The 20075-nt window shown below is 40.1% G+C and overlaps 1 protein-coding gene across 6 annotated transcripts in view; it reads left to right on the plus strand.

Moving 5' to 3' along the window:
- Nucleotides 1-20075, plus strand: part of plrdgb (PITP-less RdgB-like protein) — a 74400-nt gene that overhangs the window by 49495 nt on the left and 4830 nt on the right. For all 6 annotated transcript variants that reach the window (XR_004579597.2, XR_003404179.3, XR_003404180.3 and 3 more), the window contains exons 4-16: nt 162-232; nt 468-688; nt 3002-3191; nt 5118-5240; nt 7233-7420; nt 9018-9160; nt 9381-9551; nt 11288-11422; nt 12898-13046; nt 17161-17277; nt 18554-18670; nt 19434-19582; nt 19685-19834. Coding sequence is in view for 1 of the 6 variants with exons in the window: in XM_026938595.3 (XP_026794396.3) it covers nt 162-232; nt 468-688; nt 3002-3191; nt 5118-5240; nt 7233-7420; nt 9018-9160; nt 9381-9551; nt 11288-11422; nt 12898-13046; nt 17161-17277; nt 18554-18670; nt 19434-19582; nt 19685-19834 (1924 nt within the window). In the remaining 5 variants the exon portion in view is untranslated. The remainder of the gene's footprint in view (nt 1-161; nt 233-467; nt 689-3001; nt 3192-5117; nt 5241-7232; nt 7421-9017; nt 9161-9380; nt 9552-11287; nt 11423-12897; nt 13047-17160; nt 17278-18553; nt 18671-19433; nt 19583-19684; nt 19835-20075) is intronic.

The following is a 20075-nucleotide window of genomic DNA, read 5'->3' on the forward strand; positions in this document are numbered from 1 at the left end:
ACTTGGATTCTTACAGTGTGTGTGTGTATGTGTGTGAGAGGGAGAGAGCTTCTGAAATCTTCCTGTTTGTTTTGCAGGTGCTGAAATTGACAGCTTGAATCACCACCATTATTTCTCCGACACTTTTCCTTTCAGCTCAAGGCTTTTTCTCTCTTCCACAGAAAGCCTGTACAGACTCAGACACCCTCGTTGTGCACCACAGAGCAGTGTAGATGGTCTGGAGGACATGGAGGTGAGTGCACTGATTCCCCTCCTCTGAAGGTCACACTTCTGAGTCTAGACATACAGCTTTTGAGCTGATGTGGATAATCAGTTTCAACCCGGTACAGGAGCCCACATTAGAGTAACAGCGGAAGTCACTTTTATACATAAGTGTTAGAGTTACCTCGAAGTGCTGCCAGTTTTCTGAGTTCAAACGACACGCCAGCATTTATCCCGTCTTTCCACTTCTCTATATTACCCTGCAGAAGAAATGCAGAACGCAGCTGTTGATCCTGGTTGTTCATGGAGGTCACATTCTAGACTCTGGAGGCGGTGATCCAGGCGGGAAGGCAGGAGACACCGCGACGCTGGCGTCGGTGCTGGAGCGGGTGGCACGCGCTCACTTTCAGGAAGCAGCAGACAGCATGCTGGTGCGCTTGGTGCCCTGCCCTCCCGTGTGTGCCGAAGCCTTCTCACTCGTCTCTCAGTGAGTTCTTTATTTTGATAAGGAAGAATTACGTACTAGACTTTTTAGAATTGAATGAAAGAATGACAGCGGTACACAAAAACATATCTTCTGTTTAGGAAATTCTGCATAACAAAACACACATTTGCTCATAGATGTGGACCTGTATACCCTCACCAGCCACTTAAAACCTGTACACTCATGCAGTTACCCAGTCAGCCCATCCAGTCATGTTGCAGCAACATACTGCATAAAATCTTGCAAATACAGATCAAGAGCTTCCGTTAGTATTTACATCAAACATCAGAATGGGGGGAAAAATGGGATCTCTGTGTCAGACAGGCTGGTGATCTCTGGGATTTTCACACAGCTGGAAATAAGACTAGGTGTGTTTTCTTCCCATCTTCAACTGTCCAGTTTGTGTGAGTCTTTTTCCACTGCCCTGGATTCCTGTTCTTGGCTGACAGAAGTGGAACCTGATGTGGTCTTCTGCTGTTGTAGCTCATCCTCCTCAAGGTTCAACGTGTTACGCATTCTGAGATGCTTTTCTGCTCACCGCGGTTGTAAAGAGTGATTATTTGTCTTAATGTGACTTCCTGTCAGCTTGAACCAGTCTGGCCATTCTCCTCTGTCCTCTCTCAGACATTTCTGTCCACAGAGTGAACACGTTTTCATACTCTAGAGACTGCTGTGAGTGAAAATCTCAGGAGATGTGAAATCTGTAAATGAAAATACACAAGAAAATGTTACTATGCTGAGTTGTTTAATTTTTAAAGGGGATAGTAGGAGCTGACCTGATTGGATATCGCAGCAGCACCCTAACTACGAATCTTCGTAATGTATTCATTCTAACGCAACCACAATTTACAATTAGACTGCTCTTCAACAGGGTTACCTCATGCGCCCATGGTCTTGAAAATACAAGAATATTTCTCTCATTCCACGTAATTTATTTGTTTATTCGTGGTTGCATTGTGATCACAAAAGTAGGGCCTTACAGGTTTTGAAACCGGAGCAGTATTTGGATACAATTTTGTTGTTACGGCTGTGTAGTCTAATGACTGTGGGGTTAATGTACAGAATGTGAGCTTTATTTAGAGATCTATATTAAATGAAACAAATCAAATTCATTTTCATTCATTCATTCATTCAACTTAAGTAAGCACTTTATCTTGGTCAGGGTCATGGTGGATCCAGAGCCTATCCCAGGAGCACGAGGCAAGAATACCCCCTGAGTCGGATGACAGTCCATCACAGGGCACCATGCACACACACATTCGCACCTCATTAGCACACTCATTCACACCCAGGGGCGAGGTAGAGTTTTTGAGACGTGGGATGAAACCCATACAGACATGTGGTTAAGATGCAAAACTCATCACAGCCAGTAATCTGAGCTCAGAACCCTGGAAATATGAGGCTGCGCCACCATGCCACACAAAAACTGCACTACTTTCAGCTTATTTATAGACATTTCTGAATGTCGTGGTGCAGTGTAGAAGGTTGTCTGTGCCTTTTAAAAGCTAGTGATCACAACCTGTTTCCATAAATCATTGTATCATTTTATATAAGTGTGTGTTGTTTCTCTTGCTGATCTCCGGCTGGACTCCAAGTGATGTGAAGACAAGATAAAATGTTATAAAATCCTTACTTGTCTGCACTGGCAGACTCAGCTGAGAACAAGAGCCAGGTTTCACATAAAGAAAACCTGATTGAATTTAAGATACAGTTGCTAGTGTTGCTTCATCTTTTTCATGCTTTCTCTTAGACGTGTTTCTCATGTCTTCCCTCAAGCTGTAAAAAATCTTCACTAACATAATTTCCTCTAGGAGAATGACTTCTGCTGCAGTGCAAAAAAAATTTTGTTGGTACAAAAATTTCTCAGGAGAAAGCTGAATCCTAACACTGTCTCGACAGGGGACTGCGGTCAATTATTAATCAAACTGCCTTTCTCTGGTGTGGAACACAACAGCAGGGATACTGGAGCTTCACCACTGTAATGAGGCATGTAGTTCTTGGAGATAGAGACGCTGTAACTTTTTTTTTTTCAGTGCATCTGCTTCACTGAGCTTTATCACAGTGGACGTTCAGCTCCACGGACATTAACATTTAATTTTTGTCAGTTATCAGAGACATTTTACCTTCTTATAGTGAACCAAGACTACTAAATGTCATCTTGGGTTGAGCATCTCTCTCTATAGTCTCAGAAATTAAATTGAATTTGTGGAAGTTTCCTAGTGGTTGGTGATGTCATTCTTCCGGTGAAGGCGAATCCTTTGCACATGCAGCTAGCTATTGGAAACTAGCTAACACTTCTTCTGGTTTTTTTTGCAGTTTGAATCCGTACAGCTACGACGAAAGCTGTGTTTGCAGTAGTGTGGATCACCTGCCGTTGGCCGCCCTGCCCATCCTCGCCATCGCAGCTCCTCAGTACCAGGACGCCGTGGCCGTGGTGATCGCTCAGGCCAATCAGGTGTATCACGACTTCCTCCAGTCGCCTGAGGGGCTGGGCTTCACTGGGCAGGTGATCATCAGTCCTGCATGAATCATACCACAGTGCAGTTAAATTCTTGATTCTGATTAATCAGAAGGGTCGACGTGTAGCGCCGGCTGTTTAATGCGCTCGTTCTAATACGTTATCATTTCTGTAGTGACAACTTAAGCAAGGAATTGTGTGCCATGTAAACAGATTTTTAAAAAAATGTGTAACTGTTGATATGGTGAAGTTGTCTGGAAGGAGTCTTCAGTGTCAGCACTTTGTAACAATCAGAGGTAAAGCTGTGTTTTTAAGTTTTCAAACACAGAACGGAGGGCTTTGTGGTTTCTCTATAACATGATGAGAGAATAAAAAAGAGAGGCTGATGAGGGAACGACTGTTTACAGCTGTTATAATGTAAGTAATGACGGGAACTAACTCGTTTTGTGGTAGTTGGACAACATTAAATCTAACTATAAACAGAGAAACCATACCATGTTTGATTCTTTAATAAATAATAATTGTCAATAATTAATTTCGGTCAATGTAATGGTAACAAGTCTCAAGATTTCTGCAGTATCATTCACCCGTATCAGAAAGTATAAGCACCCCTACAAAGCACATACTTGGAATTGCAGTCTGGTTATTGCTTTACTGTTTCCAGGATCCTAATTAGTTGTTGCATTTGTTGGAGCTATGGGCTACACAGGAATTTATACATTAACATGAAAACCTGTTTGAGAGGTTAGGAGTGTGACCTTGAAGCGAGGTTCTGGCATCAGATTCACTGTTATAGCTATATACTATGAACCACTAACTGATCTAAATATATCACCTAGGCCTTTAAAAAGACAGGAAAATTAGTATTTCCACCATTTTATTTTTTAAGAGAGTGTGGGAGAGAGTAATCGTATTATCAGCTGTGCAGTCGGGGACTGCTTGCTGGCAGTGGCAATTGCAAAAACTCAGCTGGATGCTGGATTTTTAGGTGATTCTGCATGACTGTGCAGTAAACAGTAAAAGAAAACATAACACATTTTTTGATATAATCCTTTTACAAATCTGTTATCTAATATCGACACTGTTGACGTTTTCACTCCTGATCTTCTGCTCGATATGTCTGAATGCTTTGAGCACTGAAGTGCAGAAGAAAAACCCTGCATATTTAATCATTTAATCTTTTTGGGTTAGAATTTTTGTCATTTTTCTCTTTTGGTTGAAAAACAAAGATGATGTTTTTGTTTTTTTTGGTGGTATCCCTGATAAATATAGCTATCTGATGTTAACTATACACTTGTCTAATGTCATACGTACATTGGCAGATTTCATTTCATATTAATGAACTCAAAACATTCTTCATTTATCTTGACAGAAAGTTAAAGCAAAGTTAAATCATTCCAGATCAATATTTCGATTGGTTCAGAAAACTGGGGAGAAAAAGACTGCTCTATTTGGACTATTTTTGAGTGATAACTCGTACTAGCCTTCTCTGATGTTACTTTGCGGAGCTCCAATTCAAAATTGTGTAAAGATTAGCAGGTCTATGATACAATATAATATTATAAAAGTAAATGTTTCTGATTTTGTGAAAATGTAAGATAGTGTAGAGACAATTAATCTGTTAGAGTGGATAAGCCTAATCTAATTTTATCATTGTGTTGTCATTTCAAATGTAAAGTTGATTCTCCATGTGTTACTTTTACTAATTTGAATGGTGTAGCATAAATTGAAGTTGGTTTGCCATTACATCAGCAGTATTTTGAAGGAATAAACTATTTGTATAACATTAGTATAAGCCCGTGTCAGCGTTCTGACAGACGAAATACTGAGCAGACATAAATGTGCTAATTAAGGAGAAACGAGGACAGTAAATCAAATGAAGCAAATGCATCATTAGTGTTATTAGCATTCCTTGCAGTGCGACAATGAAGTGCAAATGTATTTAAATGTATTCTTTTTCCTTTTTTTCCTCAGGTGTGCTTGGTGGCTGACTGTGTTGGTGGAGTGCTTTGTTTTGACGCACTGTGTTTTAGTGGTGACAAGCGGCACGGAAGTCCCAAGACAAACACTACAAACTACAGCACTGAGAGCCTCAAGGTAAACACCCTCCTCCATACAGACACACGCATACACATTTAATACACGCAGTGTCTCTGTCACACACACTCCTCTGTTCTCTGGTTCCTACCTTTTCATATCTGTCTGGCTTTAGGCTTTATCTGATATAATATATGTCTGATTTGACATGCTCTTCACCTCCTGTCTTGTTTTCCAAAGTCAAAACACTTGTCAAGCCCTTCAAAACGTACCTTCTGAAATGTCTCCTTGTCCTCTCTTTATTCATAGAAAGCTTTCTTGGCCTTTGTGAGAGAGTTGCATCTGTGGCAGTTTAATAAATCTGCTATGAAACTGAAAATGCACAAGAGAATCACTTGAATGTTGCCACGATCAATATTGTACCATTGCCAACAGAGGCAAGCTGAGGTTCGCATAAACTCATCCAGACATTTTCAACATAAAGATGAACGTAATAGCTCTGTTAGGTACGTAAACAAGTCTGGAGTAAGACACTGAATTGAAGAAATTGAAGAAGCATGCAAACAATACATGAACAATAACCCCACATTGCTACTGGTAGCATAGCTGGCTATAAAACATGTGAATGTAGATGTTGAAACCGATGTGAAGTCTGTGTTGAAAATTGAGCTAAAATTGCAAAAAGACATCACCGTAATTGACTTTCAAAATGATTTCAAATAAAGTAATGATCGATTGCTTGATGAAACCCCGGTTTCAATCCAGCTACTCAATTTGGAGCAATTATCATGGTTGAAATGAGTTTTTGTTCCTCCCAGTGGACACACATCTGATGCAGGTACACACGTGGCTCAGTTGGCAACAGCTTCCCAGTCAGCGAGTCCCAGCAGTCCGTCTGCCTGGCCACTTTGTTCTGATGTTTTAATGAGCACTCAGTCACCTGCGCAGTGCCACGGGGGGGCAACACATATACCAGACGCTGCATTAGTGGATGATGCTGAAGCAGATTTGAGACTGAGGGAAAAGAAAGCATTAAGTTAAGTCTTAAAACCCATACACGTGTGCGTGATAGTGTTTTACATTTACTCATCTGGCAGGTGCTTTTATCCAAAGTGACTTGCAATGAAACTGTTGAGGGTATTGCACAAGGATCCAGCATTGGCAGCTGTGCAGTACAGGGATTCATCCTCACAACCTTCTGATCAGCAGTCCACAGCCCTAACTACTCAGCCACCATTTTTTAACAAAGTATAAAACATACAAATGAAGCCAATCGTGTGGCAGCAGTGTAATGCGTAAAACCATGCAGATACAGGCCAAGAGCTTCAGTTAATGTTCACATCAAACATCAGAATGGGGGAAAAAATGTGATTTTGATCATGGCATAGCTGTCGGTGTCAGATGGGCTGGTTTGAGAACTCCTAGGATTTTCAGGCACAACAGTCTCAAACACAGAATGGTGCAGAACAACCAATAACATCCATTGCATTTCAGTTCTGCAGACAGAAATGACTTGATGTTGATGAGAGAGGTCAGATGAGAATGACGAGAATGGTTCGAGCTGACAGGAAGCCTAAGGTAGCTTCAATAACCACTCTTTACAACTGTGGTGAGCAGAAAAGTGTCTCAGAATGCACAAAAGTACAGGAATCTGAGTCTACAATGGGCACAGACTGACCAAAACTGGACAGTTGAAGACTGGACAAAGGTCACCTGGTCTGCTGAATCTCAATTTTAGATGGCAGGGTCCGAATTTTGTATCAACATCATGAACTACTGCGTCAACACTTCAGGTTGGTGGTGTTGGTGGTGTAATGGTGTGGGGAAATTTTTCATTGCACACAGTGGGCCACCTTAATAGCAATTGAGCATCGTTTGAATTCCATGATTGTTGCTGACCACTTGCATCCATTTATGGCCACATGATGTTAGCTATGTTGGACGAAAGCGTCAAACCTGTATTTGTCTAAGAGGACATGAGGACACGTTGTCATGTGTACCTGCTAGACTACAGTGGACATGAGACTTTCCTAATTTTTCCAATCTTCCTAGGAGAAGCCGGGAGTGATGAGCAGTCTGAGTCCCACTCTGAGGAGCAGCAAGCGCCTGAGTAAGAGCAACATCGACGTTTCAGCACCATGCGAGTCAGCACCCGCTCTCCGCCGTCCACTCATCCGCAAGCAGAGCGACTCGTGTGACACGGACATTGCTGGAAGTCAGAGAGACGTCTTCTTCAGCAGGTTGGACTCTTTCCTATTGGCTAATTTCAGTGATGTGCAAGCTGCACAGTGATTTTAGTTCAACAGTGTCTTTGTTTTTCAGTGTTCAGAAATAAATTAAATATGTTTAAATAGAAATATTTGCGATGTGTTTAGCGATTTTGGTGCTAATTTGTTTTGTCATTGCTGTATTTTCTTTATTCATGTAAGACGTCTGACGTCACAGGGGGACATTGTTATTGCTAGCGCAGCTACATTGGGGTTTAATAGGAGAAAATATTTCAATGATCTTAACTATAACGGATAACGGTCATATTTCAAGTTAAGGGGCGTGGCCAGTGACCAACTCAGCTTGGCTTGTTATCAATCCATGAGATAACGAGCACAATGACTTTAGGTAGAGATGAAGCAAGGGCTCTAGCGCCACTATCAGCAGCTCAGAAATTCATTATAAAAATAAACCTTGTGCTCAGATATCAATTTACTCACTTTTTTTTATATGGCTAAATTTCAAATAGTGTCATATTGAGCATGTAGTGCACTATTTAGGGTCTAAAATGTCTTTAAACCCTATGTATTGAGTATATATAGTGCATAAGAAGCCATCTCATTAATTACAATGTCTAAAGAGACTTTCATGGTAATTTAATTTATTCAGTTTGCCTAGTTTTATGCCACTTAGCTTACAAAGGAAATGTATTCTCTTATTTCTGTGATTATTTTAGTGCAGTTAAACAAGTAAGGAATAAAGGAACAAGTGCATTAATATAAATCTTGAGCTCATGTATGAGGAAGAGGGCAGATTGCGCTTTCCTCTGATTGTTCAGCTGCCATGTGATGTTGCACGAGCAGCAGTTTGAAAAGACGCGGTGACTGGTTTCACGTGGAAACACGCGCTAACCTTTACTCTCTCTGTTTTCTGACTGTTATATTGCAACGTTAGCTAGTGGGTAGGAATTAGCAAAATGACCAAATTGAGAAAAAATGGGTTTAAAATTTAATTAATCGATAGTAGGTGCCATTTTTTTTCGTGATTTTGGATGCCATTATTTGAAAAAAATCCTACACTAAAAAGGTCAAAAACGCCAATTTTATTCAGCAGCACTGTAATTTATCTCATTTTCAGATTCAAACTTGATTTTGACCTCAGTTAATCAGCATTACCTCTCTCATAAAGGTCAACCAACACACTGATTTAAATACATTGTTCCTGCAGTGCCGTGAAGTTAGCTAATTAATTCTGCCACGTTGCTTAGGAATGCACAGCCGCTCGAGTCAAGGTCTGTGGCTAAGAGTGGGACATAAATAAATATGCATGGATTAACTTTCACCTGAAATCATGTTATTTCTCTAGATTTATAATGTTTCATTTGCTTTTCCTCTCTTTTGTGTTTTAACCAGAAAATGCAAATACAGAATGCAAATTTTATGAGTGAAGATTGTCTCCAGATATCGTTAGCAGAAATATCACTTTTAACATAGGAGCTATTAAATTACTGCTGCTGAAGTTATTGGCACTGAGCTGTACTCTGGTGATGCATCAGAAGGAGTAGATTGGTTAGCGATTTAGTCTTTTGCCTTGTTCTTCTTCTTTAATCTTGTTGTCTTTCTCTTTCAGTCTGTCACAGGATGAGCAGATGAACTCTGCCCAGGCTCAGTACCCAGGCTGCTTTGACTTTGAGGTTTCAGACTGCTTTCTTCTGGGCTGCCCACTAGGACTGGTGCTCGCCATGAGGAGAACCGTGCTGCCGGCAGTTCAGAGTAAATAACGCCCAAAAACACACCGAGACGCTGATTTCAAAGCGAAAGAACAAGGCTGTTTGTGTTTACAGAGCAATTCTAATTTTGGTTCTCAAGGACTTGATACCGGACAGACTGACTTCATTTAAGAAGCACTTCACTCCCCCCTGCTGGTCTCTCTCTCTCTCTCTCCCTCCCTTTCTCTCTTGCTATCTCTCTCTCTCTCTCTCTCTCTCTCCAGTTGCCCAGTTGCGTCCGGCCTGCTCACAAATCTTCAATCTGTTCTACCCGTCTGACCCATCTGCCTCACGTCTGGAGCCCCTGCTGTACCCGCCTCTCACCCAGCTGCCCCCCTTCACTGTGCCACGCTACCAGCGCTACCCGCTGGGCGATGGGCGCTCCACCCTCATCGGTAAAAACACACAGATTCCCAGTAGTTATACAAAATCTCACAGGTAAAGAATATAACGGCTGCAAACGAGCCAATTGTGCATGAACAGAATTTTCAGACATACACATTTAAAGTGCAAAAAAATGACAAGTGAAAATGTATTGAATATTGTCGTATTTATTGTTTCCTATTATTAAATTACACCTAACCAAATATATGATTATTAAACGTATTTATGGATATTTTTACTCATTTCAAGCATGATATTGTCTTGTTCTATTGGTATATAATTTTTCTCATAATTGCCCATATTCAGTATATCTTAACTTGCTAAAATAGAATTTTTTTTGCAGTGTACAATTATTTGTTTCTGTTACTCATTAATTGTGTTAAAATGTGTTATTTCGATGAATAAATAAAAATAGCTCACAGACTGTACATTTTATAGAATAAAAGGAAAGAAAATTAAAAGTCAGGCTTTTCCGAGTGGCGTAGTGTTTGCCCTATCGTCCAGAGACTGCAAGTTCGAATCCCCATGATGCCATAGCCATCTTTGGCTGGGAGTCCAAAAGAGCAAAACTGGCCATGCTCTGTGGGTGGGAGGGGCGTACTCTCTCTCGTCTGTCAATCACTGTGACACTAGCCAAACATGGGCATTCGTGAGCTCATGTATGCAGAAGAGGGCAGATAGTGCTGTCCTCCATGTGTGTTACGCTGCCCTGTGATGCAGCATGGGCAGCAGTTTGAGTCGCGGAGGAAACGTGTTAGGCTTCACCCTCCAGTTGGTAGCGGCCGTATGGGTGGTGCGTGGGAATTGGCCAAGATCAAATTAGGGAGAAAATGAGGGGAAACAGAAAAAAGGAAATTACAAGTAAATATCATAATTTTATCATAAATATTTACTTATTCAGCTAGATTTTGCACTTCTGAGACAGCCCAAGTTCTACAAAAAAAAAAACCCTAACCCCTAATGGCTTCCTATTCAGCTGTGTTTTATAATGCACTACACGCATCTCGAGCCTCATTTCAGACTCCAGTAATGCCTGTTGGAAATTACACGTAATAATCGTTCATTTTACTTAATTAGAAAATCGGTGCATCATTTTGTAAATGTGGAAATAAAGTATTCCATAAATGACACATTTAGTCAGGCTCATTTTCATACATACAGTGACGAGAGTGATTTAGTCGCCAAAAAAAAAAAAAAACTTTAGAAGATGTTTTGATAGACTGAAAGGCAAGTTAATTATCTTAGAATGTGGGAATTGCAGCACTGAGCTCACTGCTGTGAGTCACTCCCAGGGCCTCTCTCTCTCTCCATCTCTCTCTCCATCTCTCTCTCTCTTTTTTGCACAGTAGAGGATCAGTATTCTGTTGTTTGTGCCAGTAGCACTCTCAGCCAGAAAATGTTCCCATATTAGGCTCACTTAAATGGCCAGGCTGAGGTCACGGGCAGCTTCACATAGAGGTTAAAGCGTAAATGTTCCTGCATGCTAGACGAGCGAGGCGAGACCCTTTCTCTTTTACCCTCACACGTTTTTACAGTCCAGGCATTATGCCAGGCTAAGAGACAGAAATAGTTCCAATTTAAATCCCTTTGAATAACATTTGAAGTATTTATCACAGAGTTCTGTTCAATGCTTGAAGCCATCTAACACAGGATCTTCTCTTTAAACTGTTATACTAAACAGTCTGTTCTGCCAGGAGTTTTCTTTCCACAGTTTATTCCTTTCTCCCCCTGCTCTATCTTTCCCTAGCTGACACTGTGGTTAAACAGCTGTTGGAAGGAAGTGCTGAAATTGTTCAGTCTGCATGCTGCAAGACAGGGAGTGATGGAACATCTTCCAACACCGATGCCAAAGACAGTCAGACAGACCATACCATCTCACAACGTGAGTGCTCAGCTTCAGCGGTTACACTCAGTGTGTATACAAACTAGCCGACTTCAGAGTCTTTACGTTTTCTTTATATTTGTTTATAAAAATGCTGCTAAACCGACATAACACTTAACATCGAATTACCTCTTTATAAATTTCACTGGAACTGAAAATGAATATGTTTCAAAATGTATAAACATGCAGTTTAACATCCACCAAAAGGGGAAGTGCTACATATTTATGTTCCGTTCGACTTAACTCAGAAGTCAGAAGGAAGTTACGTCATTTTTTTTACGTCCATGAGTTCGAACTACAAAGTGGGGGAAAAACACGGAAGCCTCCAGGTTCTTCTTTTCTTAGCAGTTAACTGAGATGAGTGATGTATATCACAAGGTTTAACAAATTAATACACTATAAGGCCAAAAGTTTGTGGACACCTGACCATCGGACGCATATGTGGTTTTTGAAAATCCCATTCCAGATTTATTCCCCGTTTGCTGTTATTAATACCCTCCTTTTGACCTTGCATAAATTGCTCTTGAATAAACTCTAACTGTTTTTCCTCAACCAAGCAATGTGTGGAAAAGGGAATAGTGTGCAGGAAGACGCACAGCCAAAAACACACAGACGAACCTGTTAAGGAACTGCTACTGTAGAGCAAGACCCGCCTCTAGGGGCATTCTAGAGAGCATTTAATCAAAGTTTTAATTCTACATGAAAAAAAATCGAAAATATTTGTTTGTAAGTGGGTTAGTGGTTAGCACTGTTGCTTCGCATCTCCAGGGTTGGTGGTTCGAATCCTGTCTCCACCCTGTGTGCACAGAGTCTGCATGTTCTCCCTGTGCTTCGGGGGTTTCCTCCAGGTACTCCAGCTTCCTCCTCCAGTCCAAAGACATGCGCTGTAGGCTGATTGGCATTTCCAAAGTGTCCATAGTGTGTATGTGTGTGATTGTGCCCTGTAATGGGTTGGCACCCTGTCCAGGGTGTCCCCTGCCTTGTGCCCCGAGTCCCCTGGGATAGGCTCCAGGCTCCCCTGCGACCCTGTGTAGGATAAGCGCTACAGAGGATGGATGGATGGATGGATGTTTGTAAGTGATGAATTATAAAATTAAAATGAGAATATCTCCAAAACTATTTTTTTCTCCAGATATAGTATTATATTGGTGACCACAACACTAAGAGAAAGAAAGACTAAAGCGAAAGAAATGCAGAAAACTCTGAAACACCCATTTTGATTTCAGTGCTTTTATTCCAAAGTAATCACATAATTAGTTTGAAAGAATTACTGCAGATTTGGTTGGTTAGTTTGTCAGTGATTGATTTTATTTTTGTTCACTTATCCATGTTTTAGATTTTTTTACAAGGCTAATGTGTGTTACTGTCTGTAAATAAATACATTAATATTCAGTCTCAGACAATACTAGGTACAACTTTCAGTTCATTGCTCAGTCATTACTCTGATATCATTTGGACTTATTTTTTTGTTTCAGTATGTAGCAGGTGGTGGGGTCTTAAGCGGCTGGACTATGTGCTCTACTGCCCCGATGTGCTCACAGCATTCCCCACTGTAGCGCTGCCTCATCTGTTCCACGCTTCATACTGGGAGTCTACAGACGCTGTGGCCTTCATCCTCAGACAGGTCACTACACACCTCCAGCTAAGATAGCTCGATAAAAATGAATGATTTGGGAGAAATGTTTGATTTTGCAAACTGAGAGACTGCAATTAAAGCTGCTTAGTTTGCTTAATAGTTTAATACACTATATGGCCAAAAGTATGTGAACACCTAACCATCACACTCATATGTGCGTCTTCCCCAAACCATTGCCACAAACTTGGAAGCACACAATTGTATAGAATGTCTTTGTATGCTGTAGCATTACAATTTTCCTTCACTGGAACTACGAGGCTCAAACCTGTTCCAGCATGACAATGCCCCTGTGCACAAAGCGAGCTCCATGAAGACATGGTGTGTGAAGGTTGGAGTGGAAGAACTCGAGTGTCCTGCACAGAGCCCTGACCTCAACCCCACTGAACACCTTTGGGATAAACTGAAACACCCAACATCAGTGTCTGACCTCACTAATGCTCTAGTAGCTGAATGAACACAAATCCCCACAGCCATGCTCCAACATCTAGTGGAAAGCTTCCCAGAAGAGTGGAGCTTATTATAACTGCAACAGAGGAATAAATCTGGAATGGGATGTTCAACAAGCACATATGAGTGTTATGGTTGCGTGTCCACAAATTTTTGGCCATATCATGTATTTACTCTGACAGAACTAAAACAAACACGCTGTTTGCGGACTCATCTGCTGAAAAAAAGCTGCACATTAGCTGAATTTTCAATTATATAATTTAAAATCATACTAAATAAGAAATATTAAAATAATACTGAATAATACAGTTTCATTTACTTCCCATTTCTTCAAGACATCTACACTGTTACACAAGCAGCACTAACTTAATGAGGCTCTTTATCTCACTTTTGTCAGTCAGAGTTTTCAGTGGAAATCACATGCACCACGACTCGGGAGATTACCCATGATCACACCTTTTGTGCCATACCTAAGTACTCAGGGTAAATTAGGTTACCCTTCTACCCTTCAAGTCCCTTGCTGGCTAGAAGTAGTGCAGCCCACTGCAGTCATGACTGAGTCATTCTGATTAATGTCTCTGTTCTTTACTCTTTTAGTGTCTTTTTTCTGGTGGATTTATGATGCAACATCACAATTACTTCGTGCAATGTGTTCTTTCAGTATCATTTTAAAACATGGACCCACAGTTACATTGTCTTGTTGGTATTTAGTGAAATCTATTACCCATGATCCAAGTCAATCTCAATCTTCAAGTAATGCAGAATCCCAGATGTCTTTCTATTCACTTTGTTTGCTCCCTAGAGAGGATTACTGTACTGTTTAAAGTATACTGTAAAAGTTAGTATGCTGTAAAGCGTGGTTAAGCGTGCTGTTGTCTCCCCTGTCACTTACAGACGGGTGACAGTTGAAGGAAAAAACCATCATAAAAAGTCTTTTAGTAAAGTGATGGTCCATCACAAGCCTCCAGAACACTGGACACTGGCACTGATTCTACAAATTTATGGAACTGTACTTGAGCAACGATATTCCCTTAGTTGGTATTTTGATGATGGTGATAGAGAGCTTTTTCTAAAACATCACTCCAAAATCTCCTATACTGTATGTGTTCAATATGGTGATACAGTAAGCCTCTGTGCACTGTGGATGGGGCGGAGTCATCCTGGAAGAGACCACTCCCATCAGTTTCATCACAGGATACAGGTGATCAGTAAGAAGAGCTTGGTTTTGTGTCCAAAACATGCCATTTCTTCTTTAATATGTTACCAATCTGTAGATTTAATTTCTATATTTTAGTGGTAGTGTCACATGGAGTTGTACAGAATGGGAATTTTTAAAACCTTTGATTTACGTCAGGAAAATACCATTTTGGCATTTCATTTGCTCTAAAAGTGGGTCCTGGTAGGTGGTAATGGAAGTACAATATTGGACCAAATTGACATTGAAAAGTCCACAACTCTGCTGAATTTTAAATGTCACACCCACACAGTACAGGTCCTTTCATTTCTGACCAGGAAAATTGCAAATGGGTGCTAATGGGAAAGAAAATTGCCTTACATCCCACAAAATTAGCAATATGCTGGTGTAATACCAGAAAAAACTGAGCCCTAAATGTGAGGTACTTTTCCTAAATATAATGAGTGCATTGCTGTATTGAAGGCTGGTTTTAGTAATGCCTAAAGTACAAAATGATTCTTATGAACAAGGTCATTTAAAAAAGAACGAAGTTCCTGGTCGATGCTGATCTTCTATTCCCTTTTTTCTCCCCTTTCCTCTTTATCGTCTCTGTTTATTCGGAGGGAGAAGAAGCCCAAGGGTTGATGTTTTTTTCCTTCTCTTTCCTTGACATTGCCAAGGTCAGGAACTGAACAGCAGCACAGCATCAGAATCCGAATATCTGATGTTTTTATAGCAGGAAGACCATTTTGAATATTGCGATGTCTGAGGCAGTCCCGCTGCATGCGTCACAAATGTCTAGAGCTCTCCCTCTCTCTCTCTCTCTCTCTCTCTCTCTCTTTCTCTCTCTCACACACTCACACACACACACACATACATGCGCCTGCATCAGCACAGTAAATATCCCAAAGTCAACTGTAGTCCACAGCTGCATAGATTTCCATATCAATAAGATGAGGCTGAGATTCACAAACCATCTGTGTGATAAAGTCTCAAATAATAATTGTAGTCTTTAATGCTGCTTCCTGGATGGAACAAAAAGGAGGAAGAGAAAAGAAAACGCAGGAAAGGGTCTTGAAATTTGGTCACCCCCATGAACTATTTTTGGAAACACATGCTCCTTTATTTAGCTGTTTTAGCAATAGTGAAGAGCAGAGATAATTCTCTCAGCGGTTGGGAGAATTACTCCGATTAAGGATGAAGGGTTGAAGCAAAGACCCTTGGGAAGAGACAGTGATAAACGAGAGGCAGACAGAGAGAAGAGAAGGGGAGAGAGATTATTTAGAGAGCGCAACAGAACAAAACAGATTTGACTATCTAGGTTTCTAAGATTGAATCTGTATATCAAATGTACAGACAGATAACAGCTTAAAGCAACAACCAAAAATAAACTGTCTTAGTAAGGTATTGGGCCAGCTTTAATCTACATCGGCTTTATTCAATTCTACAAGTGTCTGGATCTGTATTGGATGGATGAACGCTATTCGTCTAAAGGAAATTCCCTCAGTTGGTGTTTTGATGATGGTGGTAGAGAGCGCTGTCTCTAACGCTCAGAAATCTCCCACAGATGTTCAATTAGGTTGAGATCTGGTGAGTGTGAAGGCCGTAGTGTATAATTTACATGATTTTCATAGACATCAAACCATTCAGTGAGCCTTCATGCCCTGTGGATGGGGGCGGGGTCATCTTGAAAGAGACCACACCCATCAGGATTATAGAAATGTTTCATTGTAGGATAAAGGTGATTAATCAGAAGAACTTTGCATTGATTTGCAGTGAGACTTTTCTCTAAGAGAACAAGTGGACACAAACCATGCTAGTAAAAGTTTTTTTTTTCTTTAATTTTTCACCCATCTGTGCATGCTGAATTGTACAAAGTCACTCTGGAGTTAAAAAAAAAAACAAAAAAAAAATGTAACCCTCTAAATTATTTTGTGTAATTCGCATTATTAATGAGGCATTGTTGTTTAATGTTTGCACTGCATATAAAACCTCACATAAAAAAACCCAAATGCTACAGTTTATTTTTCTATTTCAGGTTGTCTGGGCATCCATCTTTTCAAGATAGCTCAGAAAAGAGTGGTTGAACTTTTGTAGCATGTACATGGAATTATCAGTTCAGGGCTGCGCTGTAATTACTCTGTCAGGCCCGAGGAAACCGATATTATAATTATATAGCAGTGTATTTCACTTTTGTTTACCTGTTACAATAATGTATGTATTTTTGTATGAAATGTGAGAAACGTGAGTGTTATGCCAGTGTAAAAAAAATGAATCCTGAAGTGGCACGCATTCTGTGAATTCACTCACGTATGCAAAACTTTTTGTCACCTTTTATAGTCTAGAAAATACAGAAAGTCTGTAATTATGTAAAAAGAATGGAACTTGAATAGAATTGTGTACTGACTGAATAGGATCTTTAAAACTAGTCTTGTGTGTGTGTGTGTGTGTGTGTGTGTGTGTGTGTGTGTGCTTGTGCAGGTGCTGCGCTGTGACTGTTTGAAGGCAGGAGAAGCAGACTGCTGTGACTCGGTGCCCATCTCCCCATCCAGCCCTCGAGAGAAGTGGCTCCGCAGAAGAACGCATGTCAAACTGCGGGTAAGAACCCCTGACTGTAGTGCTCAGCACGGTACAGGTCACTGGAGAACCCCCTGTTCTGCACAGTTTAGTCTTTTGCTTGCTCTAACACACATTTCTACTCAGGCACAGCTGTTAATTAGCTGTTTAGTTCAATCGAATGGATCTGAACAGGGAAAAACGTTAAAATGTGCGCATCATGATACTTGACATTTCTACGATACACGATAACAAACTGCAAGCAAAACAGCAAAAAGGCTAAATTTGATTATACTTTCACGGAAGTCTAGAAAAATAAATTTAAAATTTAAAAATGACTGAAAAAATGAATATAAAAACAAAAATCTGAGAGTAAAATCTGAAGCTGATTTTTGTGCGTATTGATACTGCACAGTTTTAAAGATTAAGTACGAAATACTGAAATTATCAAGTCAGCTTTTTCCTGTCAGAATGTGTAATTGTTATTAAAAAAAACATTTCAAAATGTAAAAAAAAAAAAGAAGTCACAATACTGGAAATGGAAAGGATTGGAACTGGATTTGAAAAAGACTTTTCTAAAGAGACTTGATTATATTTTTTTGCTAGGATTTGATTTTATTACATTTATACTTTATTATTACATTTATTATACTCGTAGTGTAAGTGATTTTTCTGTGAAAGCATTTAACTGAATATAAAAAAGCTGTGGTTTTGTGTAAGTCATGTTTTTAGCTATGTATTTTTTCCTGTATTTTTAAGAGCTTCAGTTTTAAAAAATATTTGAATGCTTATTAATTTGTATAGAAAATGTCGGATGGGTATGGGGATCGGCTGATACTCATGGTTTCAGTATCGGTATCGGAAGAGGAAAAGGGGTATCGTGCTATCTCTGGTTGAGAACTCAGCTACGCTGGATTGAGTAACGTCTCAAACGTTATCCAACTGATTAATATTACAAGCACAATAGCGAGAAATTTGTGAGAAACTTGAAGCATTAACAGAATCTCAGTTGAGTATTGGCACAAAGTTCTTACAAAATATATACACACAAAATAAATGTATTCAAAGTCTGAAACCAGTTTCATTCTCTGACAAACTGAAAATAGAACCTCTCGAGACAGGTTTTCTGTTTCTTCAGCAGCAGTGAGTGGCCTCAGCTTCCTTATTTCTTGGCAGTACCATACCTCTCATGAGCTGCATTTTTCATTTTCAATAAAGATGGAGTGGAAAGAACACTATGAAGAATCCAGAGCTGTTAGCTTGCTTGAGATGTCGGTCCTGTGTGTGTGTGTGTGTGTGTGTGTGTGTGTGTGTGCAGAACGTGACGGCTAACCACAGAGTACATGATGTGATCGCGACAGAGGATGGGCCTCAGACGCTGGTGGGGAGGTTCATGTACGGCCCTCTGGACATGGTCACCCTCGCTGGAGAGAAGGTTCACATCAACCCAAAATTTATCATTTACAATTACAGTGGCACACAATCCTCACCTGGAGAGGTGGCTGGAGAATGAATGAATGAATAAATGAATGAATGAATAAATGAACGAATGAACGACTCACTGCAAAAAAAATGATATCTTCACAAGTGATATATTGAATAAAGGAAAAAATATGTAATATTTCTCATTATGAGATCATTGTATAACAAATATAAGCCCATTAAACTTATTTCTAGGCTTAAGTATAAAATTGTCTTATTCTGTTGGCAGATAATTTTGATTCTTTCTAGAAATAAATAAATTTGAAATAAGCAAATATATCTGCCAGTAACATAAGACAATATCAAGCTTGAAATCAGTAAAAATCTCTAGAAATAGTCTTAATACTCTTAGATTTTTTAAAACAATCTAATAAAGAGAAATATTATGAGTTTGCCTATATTATAGTTTTATTGGCTAAGAAATTTTTTGCAGTGCTTAATTTACATTTTGCAGGATATGAACTGTATGAGTGTGTTGCTAATATTTTGAGAGTCTTGATGATCCCTAGGACAGTCACCATCCTTCGTGGATACATTTTTATATGACATAGTGCCCTTCTGTGTGTATTTATACAACAGTGTGAGTAATTATAAAGCTCCGTAAAGAAACGGTAAGAAACGCTGCAACACGTGCAAAAATGACTAGCGTGCTAAAACTTTAATTAGCTGAATTTACCAGTCAAGCCGTTAGAGAAACACTGAGTCTTTTTCGTCAGGTGGATGTGTATTTGGCGACCCAGCCTGGATCAGGACGCTGGGTGCTGTTCGACACCGAGGTAACCACCAGCAGCGGTCGTGTCACCTACACCATTCCTGCAAACAAGCGACTCTCAGTAGGAGTTTACCCCATCAAAATGGTGGTCAAGTGAGTGAACATCATGAAAAAAAATTCATTTGTTTAAAAAAAAAACTCATCAGTTTGCTATGTTAGGGATGACGTTGACATTTACACTTGACGTTTTTCAAGAGGTGACCAGACAAGTGCAGAGGCGTTCCTCACTGTGCTGCCGCGAGGAATGGAGTGTGTGGTGTTCAGCATCGACGGCTCCTTTGCTGCCAGCGTCTCGCTCATGGGTAGTGACCCGAAAGTCCGTCCTGGAGCTGTAGATGTGGTTCGGTGAGTGTGTATGCGCATGGTTTCCTGGTTTTTACTCTAGTGCCAGCTGATACACTGCTTGCTGTGCATGTAATGGACTGATTAATTTTTTTTTGGATTGGCATTAAGTTAAAAGGGGCACAGAAACAGCCTTTTCAAATGTTTATTCATGCAATTATCCAATCAGCCAACTGTGTAGTGGCAGTGTAATGCATACACCATGCAGCTACAGGTCAAGAGCTTGACTTCATTTTCACAGCAA

Source organism: Pangasianodon hypophthalmus, chromosome 15 (genome assembly GCF_027358585.1).
Source record: "Pangasianodon hypophthalmus isolate fPanHyp1 chromosome 15, fPanHyp1.pri, whole genome shotgun sequence".
Taxonomy (NCBI): domain Eukaryota; kingdom Metazoa; phylum Chordata; class Actinopteri; order Siluriformes; family Pangasiidae; genus Pangasianodon; species Pangasianodon hypophthalmus.